This window comes from Dermacentor albipictus, chromosome 1 (genome assembly GCF_038994185.2).
Source record: "Dermacentor albipictus isolate Rhodes 1998 colony chromosome 1, USDA_Dalb.pri_finalv2, whole genome shotgun sequence".
NCBI classification, from domain to species: Eukaryota; Metazoa; Arthropoda; class Arachnida; order Ixodida; family Ixodidae; genus Dermacentor; species Dermacentor albipictus.
Genome location: NC_091821.1, coordinates 31,927,102 through 31,939,664, shown reverse-complemented (window position 1 = coordinate 31,939,664; position 12,563 = coordinate 31,927,102). Strand labels below are relative to the sequence as shown.

Below are 12,563 nucleotides of genomic sequence, written 5' to 3'. Positions count from 1 at the left end.
AAGTAGTCTGTACAATCTTTTCGCCTTATTGACGAGTATGAAAAAAAGTGTTAAGGAGGTCAGAAACGTAGAAGTATGAGGACATTCAAGGGAAGATGTTACATTTTCCCGTTATGTCTCAGTGAAGTTTCTGAACATGTTCTTTCTGTGGCTGTGCAAATGAAAGCGAACGCCTTTTCAGTAGGGGTGCGCGAACGCCTTTTCAGTAGGGGTGCGCGAATGTCAAAATTTTCAGATAAATCGAATACGAATACTTAGCATCGAATATCGAATAATGATATACACATGCATCTATTAGCAAGTTGGTTTATTCTTAACATGTTGGAACATTGTAATTACATTGTCATTGTTAAAAAAGATAAACTAGTAAGCTGTTATACTAAAAGATTGTGTGTTTAGCTCATCTTAGCTTTGGAAAATTGAGTAATTTCCGCTAGTTGTTAGTTCTTGCTAAACTGTGCCTTATTATATTTACCCGTAAACTCGGATGCGTTTGACCAGCCATCGCTCATCGCATTTGCTGTCAAGCAGGATTGGGGTTTGAACCTATAAAAGAGTGCACCCTTGCTGTTCACAAACCTGTGCCCCTTGCTGCTGAGAGGCCGGCTTTCCTGCGACGCTTAGACACCCATTGGCTAAGCGTGTTTTACAGGTGAAATTTTGCCAGCGGCATAAAATTGCAAAATTCTGCACAAAATCAGACATGCTTTCTTAGGGTAGATATAAAAAAATGTTAAAAACTGTTTGCTCCCGCAAAGCCAGAATATTTTCGATTTGTTTCGAATGTTAGTATCCAGTTTGATATTCAAAAATTTTCGAATACGTAGTTTTTGAATCGAATACGAATATTACAAAAATAATATTCGAAATTTTTGAATGTTCGCACACCCCTACTCTTCAGCAGTTACTAAGCATTGACTTGGTAACAATTTGGGGTATAGTTCAGGCCATTTGTAATGCAACTACTGATAGTATAGCTCTAGATATAATGTAGCATTTTCTAACTTTTGCTTTCCCTCCCCTAAGCACACCACTTATAACGCAACTGTGCAGTATAAGCTCGGCTATATTGCACTGCTGAAAGACCCTGTAAACAGGCCAGGACATTGCTTAATTTTCTATAATTGTCACTGCATAGCTGTGCTAGCTCCTTGCATAGGCACTGCAGAGCCTATGCAATATCGTGCTCAACAGCAGGACTGAATTCTTCTTAAATCTAAATATGGTGCTCGTGTTTCATTTGTCATTTAGAAGCCCCTAGCTGTCGATTGTCTGGACATTCAATTTGTAGTTTAACTGGAGAATTTAGTTTACCTTTTAAAATTCATTTTGAGGTGTAATAGCGAGCTAAACTATTTGCTTGTTTGCAGGGGTTCTTATGATTGAACTCTATTGTGTCATTGAATGGGAATTGAAAGTTCTTTTATAGCAAAAGTTTTATTTAAATCACATTTGTCTAGTGATATGGCCTTTTTTAATGTTTACTCTATAAGGAATGGTGCATTATGGGACAGGAGAAATGTCTCCAGCGATGTCTGATATGTGCGATTTCAGTCCTGCTTGTAAACCAAGTTTATGAAGTTGCAGTGATGCTGTTTGGAATTGTCATTACTCGGGCAACTACATAGTGCCCATATGTATGTATTAATGCAATTACCGTATTTACTTGAATATAGGCCGGCCCCAATTCTAAGCCGACCCCCGAATGTCCGAAGCCAGGAAAAAAAAAAAAAAAAAAACTTTCCTTGAATGTAGGCCAAAGAAAAAAGTGAGAACAGCGTTCACAAAATGAAAACGGTATTGATTTAATATGAACATGCCAAGCTCACTGCACGTCATATCGCTGCTAGCCTCGTACACTTGCGGACGTGCGTCCATGCATGCGTACACAGTGCAGCACGGCTCGTACATATCGAAATGCAGCGTAATCTCAGTGAACAGCTCTTCTCTAATACTGCGCGCTTATCTTCCTTATCGCTATCATCTCCTCATTGCGGCACACGCAAGAGGCGTCTGCAGTTGCCCCCTCCAACGACGGATGTAATTCTCATCGATGCTGAAGTCCCGCCCGGCTTGAACGTTTGACGATTCCTCTGTGGCTAGCACAACTTTTCATTTGTGGCATCGCCTGTTTGGTGCCATTACGATAACGCCACGCCGCACGGCGATACTTATCTACCATACCGATATGACACAGGTCAAAATGGCGACATCGCTCGTGTATTTCGCTTGCCTACTGGCGCGGCTACTAGCGGCTGCGATACTTACTTTTCTAGATGGTGTGGTAGTTTCTAGAGTACGGTAGTTTTTGGGTGATAGGAGAAGGCCTATTACAGTGATGGAATTGCTGCTACATTTGCACCAAACTGCTACAAAGAGCACATGCTGCTACACGCTGACAGTACAAAAGCCTAATTTCAACTATTTCACTGAGATTCGCATGGCAAGACAATCCTGGATGTCAACATACTTATTCTTGCAACAACGAATTGGAAATGGTTTCAGGACTTGAAAAAGCTTCTTATAGGGCAGCTGTCAGTGGGCACAAAAGCTCGAGCTGAATCCAAGTAGCATCCTGGCACATGCCTGGCACTTTTGCTGTCATTTGACACGTTTGTTAACATCAGTGAATTGGTCTTTAATATGTAAACGTTCTAGAACAATTGCGTTAATGGTATACATTGAGCTCATGGCATGAACTTAGTGTTGTACAATCTTATTTGCAGATCAAAGAGATAATCCGGCAGGGTGTTGAAGTGCCAGAGGGTCAGAACGATCTTCGACGGATGCAGCTGCGAGAACTGGCTTTACTGAATGGTACACTGCGGGAGAATGATCTTTTGGGCGGACCTCGATGCTCCAACTGTGGGGCACCTGGACACAAGGCGTGGCAGTGCCCTGACCGGCCCAACATCACCAACAACGTCATCTGTGCCTGCTGTGGTGGCACGGGGCATATTGCGCGAGATTGCAGGGAAAGAGGCAAAAGCGGTGGCAGTGGTTATGGAGGTCGAGGTGGCTTTGGTGGTAGTGGTGATGGAGGACCAGGAGGGGCCCAGTCCAAGATAGATGAAGAGGTATGTAGCTTTCCTTTTTTTGTTTTGTATTGTTTAGTGGCCCTTAAAGGGACACTAAAGGTTACTATGAAGTCAAGTTAAAGGGATAAAGCAATGCTATAGAACGTCTAAGGCATCAATATAATCGCGAACAGAGCTTTAGTAACCAAGAAATTGAGGTAAATGCATGACACGATTTGAGACCACCCAGCGACATACCGGTACTAGCCCGATGATGAAGGCACTCCTCATCATAATTTATGTCACTAGTACTCAACTACTCGCATTAAAAAGATCATTTCATTAGATTATAAGACGGAAGAAAATGCTACTTGTCTACTTCTATTCGATTCTAAGAAAAATATTTGACGTTAACCTCGAGTAGTATGGGTGGTCGAAAGGTTTCGTTTTCGCTCGACTGTGTGCTGCGCGCGCTTTGGAGTTTCAGTTGTTTCGTTATCGCGGCGTGCTGCGCTGGTTCTGCTGGCTCGCTAAACTTGCATTTGGAACAAGCAGCAAGAATGCTACGTCCATGTGATGTCGTGTGATGCGCGAACAGTCCGCGGAACTTGGCCAAGGGCAGTTGCAGCGGCAAATCCAACGTTACTTATCACTGTGTGCCAACGAGTGAACCTCTCTGTTCGAAGTGGTTAACATGCTTGAAGAAAAGAAATGAGCACTACAAAGATGTGGACTAAGGGAAGTACATGTACGTCTGTCCGTTGTACATGTTCTTCTCTTAGTCCGTGTCTTTGTAGCACTCATTTCTTTTCTTCAAGTACCCTGTTTGCAGAACTGCACTGAATGAGGAGTCAGCGAACAAGACGTGAGCAGCGCAGTTGGCGCGGTTCGTATATGTTTCGGATGGTGGCGCGGCGTAGAGATCGGCGCAGCCCATTCGTGTTCGGAGGGGTGGAAGGGCGATGGGAGGAAGGCCCACGGAGAAGGCTGGAAAATGAGTGGACGGCGGCTGTTTGAGCGGTGGGCCATCGTGCAGTGGCTCAAATTTCTCGTTTTCTTTTTTTCTTTTCGCGGGTTTTGCACTTCACTACCTTTCGGCTCGGACACCAAGCAGCCACACTTCATCGTTATGACTGATAATGGGGCATCGGGACATTATACAGTTAAACCTGGATGTAACGAACCTATATGTAACGAATTCCTGGATTTAACGAAGTTTTTGAATTCCCCAACGCTGCCCCCATTGAAGCCCATGTATTTTCGACCTTGATGTAACGAACGCGTTGTGGCGGTTAGCCTTGATGTAACGAACTCCCAAAGCTGATCAGTCATTACTTTTTGCACTTTTAAGGAAAATTCGGCCGAAGAAATGCTCTAGATTATTGAATATTAATATTGTAAGGAGCCAGCAGCTACGCGAACGCCAGGGATTGCCGCGACCAAGCAAAGTTAGCGATGATGATGATGATGGCGGCAACTAGCGCCGCTCCGTGCCTAACGTAGCAGTCTTTTCAGGCTTTGCTTGTCTAGCGTGACGCCAGGTGGCATTGGTATCGGCAGCTGATTTCTCTTTCAGATTTATTTTGTTTCGTATGGATTTGAGGACAAGCATTCTTATTTAGTGATTTTTATTTGTTTCAACGGCTTAGACGCACTTATGTGTAAGAATTCACTTGAAAAGCAACGCTGATAGCCGGTTCTTTCATTGCCAGGGCGCGGAAAGGGAGAGGGACGATGACGAACGACATGCGTCACTTTTTTTTCTTTCTCTATGGATGCGTTGCATTCGCCATTTTAAGTGTTGTCCTGCGTTCTGCACGTGTGCGTGTGTCAACTGTGCCCTGGTACTGGTTTGTCCGACTTGTTTTGGAGGTGCTAGGCCTGCCTGTCGGCGTGTAGTCGTGCGTCTCCGCTTCTAACTACGTCGTCGGTTGGTCGTGATGAGTTCTGCTGCCAGAAAACGAAAAGTTCTGTCTTTTGAAGACAAACTCGCAATTTTAAATGCTGTCTCCGCGGGCGAGAAGAAGAAGGACGTTGCCGCCCGTTTCAGCATTCCAGCGCGCACACTATCAACGATTTTGAGTGCGGAACACAGCATCAGAAACGCAGTGGAGTTGGGAACAAGCTCGAAGAAAAAAAGACTGAAGCTGTCCACATACACTGATGTGGACAAGGCAGTGTTCACGTGGTTTTTGGACACGAGAGCCAGAAATGTACCCATAAGTGGTGCGATCTTGCAACAGAAGGCAAAGGATTTTGCGTGCATCTTGGGCCATGATGATTTCAAGGCAAGCAACGGGTGGCTGCAGGGATTTAAGAGCCGGCATGGTGTCGTCGGAAGAGTAATCAGCGGCGAATCTGCCTCTGCAGACAGCGATGCTGCTGCTTCGTGGGTGGCTGACAAGCTGCCTGGAATCCTGAGTCGCTTCGAGGCGGCTGATGTCTACAATGCTGACGAGACGGCTCTATTTTATCAGATGCTTCCGGGCCGCACGCTAGCGTTGAAAGGCGATGACTGCCGCGGTGGAAAGCAGAGCAAGCTCCGCATAACGATTCTGCTGTGTGCCAACCTCGACGGCACAGACAAGCGAGTCCCGCTAGTTGTCGGCAAAAGTGCCCGTCCCAGGTGTTTTAAGGGGACGAAGCGTATGCCCGTGAAGTATGTGGCGAATTCCAAAGCTTGGATGACTCGGCCAATATTTTCTGAGTGGTTGAAGGAATTTAACCAGGACGTCAAGCGGCAAGGCCGTCAAGTTTGCCTACTGCTGGACAATTGCTCGGCGCACCACGTCGAGGGCCTGCAGCTGTCGAACATCGAACTGCATTATTTCCCGGCCAACTGCACGTCTCTAATACAGCCCCTGGATAAAGGGGTCATTAACAGTTTTAAATGCTGTTACCGGCGCCGACTAATCCAGAAGATACTTCTCGACATCCGTCTGGAACGGGAGACGAAGATCGACATTTATCAAGCAGTCGAGATGCTTGCTGCCTCCTGGCAAGAGGTCAGGGCAGAAGTTATCGCGAATTGCTTTTTAAAGGCCGGAATAGCCAAAAACGCACGGGCTGGTGCCGACGAGGAGGAGGAGGAAGACTTTTCTACTCCGTCCGATGTGGCCGAAGCGTGGAACGAGCTATGCACTAACGGTGGGATACCTGACGACGTTGAACTGACTGACTTTTTGTTTGCCGACAACGCCGCCGTGGCTACAGAAGAAATGTCTGATGCAGCAGTAGCTGAAAGCGTGCAAAATCCCGATGGCGGTGATGATGGTGCCTGTGAGGCAGATCCGTGTGACGTGCCTTCTGCAAAGGAGGTGATGAACGCAATGGACGTTACGTGCCGTTTCGTCGGCTCGCTCGACGATGAAGGAGCTCTACACGATTTAGCTTCTTTGGAGCGGCGTGTTGTGCCGTCACTTGTGCCGAAGAAGCAAGCGGAAATTACGCAGTTTTTTGGTGTAAAATAAATGCTTGAAGGGTGAGTTCACCTTCACGGATATATTGAGCTATTTGGTTTCGTTTCTGCATCATTCGTACGAGCCTTCACGCGAAGCCTGCATGTAACGAAAACCTGCATGTAACGAAAAATTGCGAGCTTTTGTCAACTTCGTTACATCCAGGTTTAACTGTAGTAAGCGGGTTATTTCACCATCCAAAGCATACAAAAGTTGACGTTGCAGCCGCTTCTCATTGTTATAACATATATATTGTTAAAACTGGTATCGTTATAAGTGGGTTTGACTGTATGTGCAAAAATGCAGTATCTAGAAATGCTAGTCATAAAGGTCTATATTGAGGTATTGAAATCTCTATGCACTGTGTTAGTACAAACATATTCTCTAAGCGTCTGCCTGGTCTGAACCCATTCTGTAGTTCCCCCAGGTATATAATTTTTCTCCACCCATTTCTACAGTTCTAATTTTACAGCTTGCATTGCCATTCTACATATCACCAATGTTACTGTAACTGGCCTGTGTGACCTTGTCTTGTCCTCTTTTACCTTTGTAGGTGATGTTCATCTTACTTTAATGCCATCCAACCGGAATTTCCTTCATTTTCATCACTTGCTCCGTGGCATTAGTCAGCAGGGCCTTGCTGTTTGATTAGTTGTATTGAGATTTAATGAAATTCTGCAGCCCTGATACTAAGGACATTTTCTTCTGCTTTTTTCCCAGTAAAAGTTTTCTACGTTAAGTTATGATCTGTCAGGCTTATCAACATACTAAAGGGGAATTTACTGTGGCGCTGCCCAACACCCCCGCTGGGTAGGTCTAACTAGTGTGCCTTGTCTGCAACCAAAGTCGCGGCTTGGTGCTGGGTAAACACAGTGGCTGTGTGGCATTTGGAAAAGGAGGAACCACCTTGATAATGAGAGTGACGGCCCGTGCGGCACGGGCAACACTCGAATGGTGGCAGTTTGGTGTGTGGTCGCAATATTTTCTACATTACATGTGTGCCGATCAGTCTGAGAAATCAAACGAGTCATTGAAAGGTGCGTCCAAAATTTTGGTTGCCGTTCTACATTAGGTCTCTGAAGTTGGTGGCAAGGCAGTGAAGACTTTCAAATAATTGAGAGGCCGGTCTAAAAAATTAGTCATAGACTTAACTGTCCTCTGTGCCCATGTTTTCTTCTTCATTTTTTTTCTACTTGGTCTGCTTCATGCGAAGACTGAAGGGGCTCATACATTAACCTTTAGCGTGTGTAAATTTAAACAGATGCAGACGTCCTGGTCGCATGCTTCGATTCTTGGTTATGCGTGGCTCTTTGGTCTAGGTATGTTTGCACCTGTGCAGCCTTTAAAAAAATGTAGTTCTGGTTATAGTGCAAATATTCGCAACTCCAGTGACTAAAGATATAAATGGTGTATGCTGTATTATCATCACTAAATTAAGCTGTGCCAATGTTGTAAACGTTTGCTGTTTTCATTCAGTAATTTGACATTTGGATAAATTTGATGTTTCTTTTTCTTCCTGTGAAATGTCTATTACCGTACTTATTCAAATCTAGGCCGATAGTTTTTTTTTTTCAAATAATCACATACAAAACTGGGATCGGCTTAGATTCGAGGATTTTAAAAAAACATGCCAGTTTGTAACTGAAAACGATAAATATGGTGCATAGCTAGCACTATCTAAAAAAGTCAGTATTGCAGCCACTACTAGCCGTGCCAGTAGCCAACTGAAGTACACGAGCGATGTCGCTTTGACCTGTGTCGTATCGCAGCTGGTTCTTTTTTTCTATTGTGTCAGCGTACGTCGTGGCGTTACCCTAATGGCACCAAACAGGCGATGCCACTGCAGTGCCGCTTTCAAATGAAAAGTTGTACTAGCCGCAGAGGCATAGTAAGCCAGGCGTAACCCAGGCATAGTAACCCTTCAGCGTCTCTGAGAAAAACATCCGTTGTTGGAACGAACAATGGGAGACTGACGCCTTTGCGTGTGCCGAAACGAGGAGATGACAGGGATAAGGAAGACAAGTGCGCAATAACAGAGTGCTGTTCACCGAGATTGCGCCATGTTTCGACGTGTGCGATGCCGCACTCTCTGCGCATGCATGGGTGCGTGGACGCGAGCTTGCGCACGCATGGGTATGGGACTCGAGCTTACGCGTCCGCAAGCTTACGTGTGGTCTCGGCTATAGTGATGAGGCTAGCTGCGGTGAGCTCGGCTTGTTCTTATTAAATAAATGCTGTTATTTTGTGAACGCTGTGCTCACTTTGTTGTTCGGCCTACACTCGACGTAATTTTTTTTTTTCTGGCTTCGGACATTCAAGGGTCGACTTAGAATCGGCACTGGCCTAAATTTGAGTAAATGCGGCAACTACAGTTATATTGCTTCTACACGCTAGAATGGCACATGCCACTGCTTTTTGTTATTAGAGGGTTCCATCTGTGCTTCATTCGGGCTTTTTTAAGTTCTTTTTCTTTGCCACAACTGCTTGAATCTAGCAAGGACAAGTTGTGTTTTGTGCATAGATACAAGGCCTAAGGAAATAAACTACAGTTGCCAACCGTTTATTCGGACCTCACGGGGACCGCGGAAATGTCCGAATAAACTGGTGTCCGAAAAAACAGATTCAGAAAAAAAATCCTTTATTTCCATGCCCTTATTTGGGCGCGGCAGCAGGCGCGAAGAAATCGTGAATGCGCCATTGCACGCTGTTCTGTTTACGCGCAATCAGATCAGCCTCAATCTCGGAGAGGGTCGTGCGGTCACTGTAGGCGGCTGAAAGCACAGTCACTGCTTGTACAAGCTCCGCGTGCAACGGCAGCGGCGCACATGGTGCATCATCCTCCGACTCAGAGTCATCATCCGGCGGGGCAGCACAAACCTGACGAATGATCTCGTTGTCGTCAAGTTCTGTGCACGTCAGTACAGCACTGTCAGCATCTGTAAAACTATCAAATGAGACAGTAGAGTGTTTTAGCAGAACGTTTTTGACGGTCCGCTCCGCTCTCGCGTACCCGCTCACAGTTAGCGGAGCGGCGGACGAAGAATCAGTTTTAGCGGAGCGCCCGGCTGCGTCCGAAAGGCATGTGCTCGCCTGACGCGCCACCTTGCCGCAGAAAATAAAACCGCTATGAACATAATATTCAAGTTGTAAGAATTGCCGCAATAAAATAATATATTTGGAATTGCTCAAATGTCTGAAGGCATTTCACGCAATACATTGCATTTTCATTTCTTATATATATATATAATCCTTACATTAACAAAGCCGTTACGCTGTGTTGTAGCCAAGACAAGGTTTTTTGCTCTTTCAATACACCCAAAACGTGGTCCGCACAAACAAACGTGCACACATGGAATGGTTCTGAAACGGGTTCATGGCCACAACCTCCCGAAGTAGAAGATCTTCGTGTCTCCTAAAGTGTACTCTAGGTTTGCGCTTTACAAATCCCGATTCAAACGACCTCGTGGACGGGCCATCAGCACTGGGGGCAGCCATTTTGCTTCGCTGGACCCGCTTGACGCGCTCGCCGCGCTCCGCTGAGAAAGCTTTCTAGCGGAGAGGGGGCTCCCGTCCGCTCGCCCGCTCCCTACTGAACGGGTCGCGCATGCGCACTTGCGCTTCCGCTAGCCCGTTGAGCGGAGCGGACCGTCAAAAACGCTCTGCTAAAACAGCCTAGTGTCCGGAATCGCAATGGCACCACTGCGCAAGTCTTGAACATTTTCGTCTTCAGTAGGGAGCACATCTGAAGGCGACAGATCTGGGGCCTTCATGGCACTCGCTTCATCGGTTATAACAAATCCAGCGTGCCGAAAGCAGTTCTGTAGAGTGGCAGGGGCCACCGCCTTCCGGGCATCTGCAAGCATGTTTATAGCCGACAGAAGGCTAACAGTGTACTGCTTGCCGGCGTCAATGCAGACGACCATGCGGTTCAAGAGGCGTGCTCTGTATGTATAGGACCTTCAAATTTTTTATAATGCCCTGGTCCATGGGCTAGAGGACACTCATGGTGTTGGGCGGCAGGAATTCCAAGCGGATGCACTCGAGATCATGGATGTGACCGTGTGCACCGCAGTTATCCACAAAAAGCAGTACCTTCCGGTTTTGAGACTTGAATTTCCTGTCAAATTTGCGGACGTAGTCGCTGAACAGCTGCTGCGTGATCCATGCTTTTTTTGTTGGCCTCATACCAGACGGGCAGTGACTTTGCTCCCTTGAAGCACCTCGGGCTTTTTGATTTGCCAATCACAAGAAGCGGAAGCTTCTCTGTCCCCGACATGTTGCTGCCTACCATGATGGTGACGCGCTCTTTACTGTGCTTCCCGCCGTGGCAGGGATCGCCAGACACAGAAAGGGTCTTATCAGGCAGCATCTTATAGAATAGGGTGGTTTCGTCGCAGTTAAAAACGTCGTCTGGCGAAAACTGGGACAACAGCGACTCCAGAGTCTCCGAGCGATAATTCGCAACAAGGGTCTGGTCGACGGCACCACTCTCGCCGCACATCCTCTTGAAAGCGAGGTCGTACCTTTTTTTGAAGTTACGGAGCCATCCGTCACTGAACATAAAGCCCTCGATGTTCATCAGGAGAGCGAGCGTCTCTGCATTCTGCTTCAGAAGGTCTCCAGACACAGGAATCCGCTTGGCAACTGTAGCACACAACTAACTACCTGTGGAGGGCTTCTTTGAGCTTCGGGTGGCTGCTGTCTCTAAAATTTTCCTTTCCAAGCTGTAGGAAGACTTCGTCCACCACCTTTTCTTCATACGTGGATGGGAGCCACTGGAACAATGATGTCCGCTGTCTCAGTGAAAGTCCATTTCGTTGCATGAAGCGAGTCGTCCAGCTGGGGCTAGCGCCGAAATCCTTTGCGACGATTCTAAGCTTCCTTGCAACAGCGCGCGCCTGTATCTGTATCATTTCCAATGATACAGCGCAACCATCGTTGCGCAGGTCCTTCACGTATTTAAGGACCGCCTCCTCAACGTGAGGGAACTTGCCGGTTTTGGGTCCGCGGAAAGCCCGGCGCGTCCTATCGGTAGCCATCAGCTGCTCACGCTGTTTTTTCCAATAGCGTATTCTGATTTCGTTGGCGCGGAATTGCCTGCCGGCAGCATGGTTGCCGTGCTCCAGCGCGTAGTTAGCAGCTACCTCGTCGGATGCACCACTCCTCGCTTCGACGATCCAGGAGCAAAGGACCTCCAAGGACAGTCTTCTGATTTTGCCGCTCGGCGTGCAATCATGTTCGCCTGCAGCCATCCACTCTGCGTACAGTCGTCGAACGTTGTCCTTGAACGGTTTGTTCAGGGACACATCCAGACGCTGTAGCAGCGACGTGAGACCTCCAGGGATGACTGCAATTTACGTGCGTCGCTCCTTCAGCTCGGCTTGAACACTATCCACAAGATGGCCTCGGAAGCTGTCCAGCACAACAAGCAAAGGAAGCAGAAGTGCTCCTGGTCTTCGTCCCTAAACAGTCTTAATCCAGTCGACCATAAGTTCCGCTGTCATCCATCCTTTAACTTCAGCGCGGATGTGGATGCCACAGGGAAAGTTTCCCTTCGGAATAGTCCTCCGTTTGAAAATGACGTATGGTACAAGCCTCCGCCTGTCTGCCGTCACTGCAAGCTTTACAGTACATCGCAGTTTCTCGGCACCCGATGTCCTTACGAGGACGCTCCGAGCACCCATCTCGTTGACCGTCATGTTTCGGGGCATGTCTAAGGTCAGTGGAGTTTGGTCAGCGTTCCCTATTTGTGATAAGAGGAAGCCATTCTTCTCGCGGATCCTCGTAACGAAGTGATGGAAGTCCACCACCTTTTCTTCATACCCGGATGGGAGCCGCTGGCACAATGACGTCCGCTGCTTCAGTGAAAGTCCATTTCGTTGCATGAAGCTACTCGTCCAGCTGGAGCTAGCGCCGAAATCCTTTGCGACGATTCTAAGCTTCCTAGCAACAGCATGCTCCTGTATCTGTATCATTTCCAATGATACAGCTCAACCATCTTTGTGCAAGTCCTTCACGTATTTAAGGACCGCCTCCTCAACGTGAGGGAACTTGCCGGTTTTCAGTCCGCAGAAGGCCCGGCGCGTCC

At 47.1% G+C, this 12,563-nt stretch overlaps 1 protein-coding gene and 1 pseudogene across 2 annotated transcripts in view; one reads left to right on the top strand and one right to left on the bottom strand.

The window, feature by feature from the left end:
- The window catches only part of LOC139060756 (splicing factor 1-like), a 66,299-nt gene that overhangs the window by 30,137 nt on the left and 23,599 nt on the right, over nt 1-12,563 (top strand). For both annotated transcript variants that reach the window (XM_070539855.1, XM_070539858.1), the window contains exon 6: nt 2,727-3,077. In XM_070539855.1, the coding sequence (XP_070395956.1) occupies nt 2,727-3,077 (351 nt within the window). The remainder of the gene's footprint in view (nt 1-2,726; nt 3,078-12,563) is intronic.
- Nucleotides 10,138-11,054, bottom strand: LOC139054864 (tigger transposable element-derived protein 4-like; annotated as a pseudogene).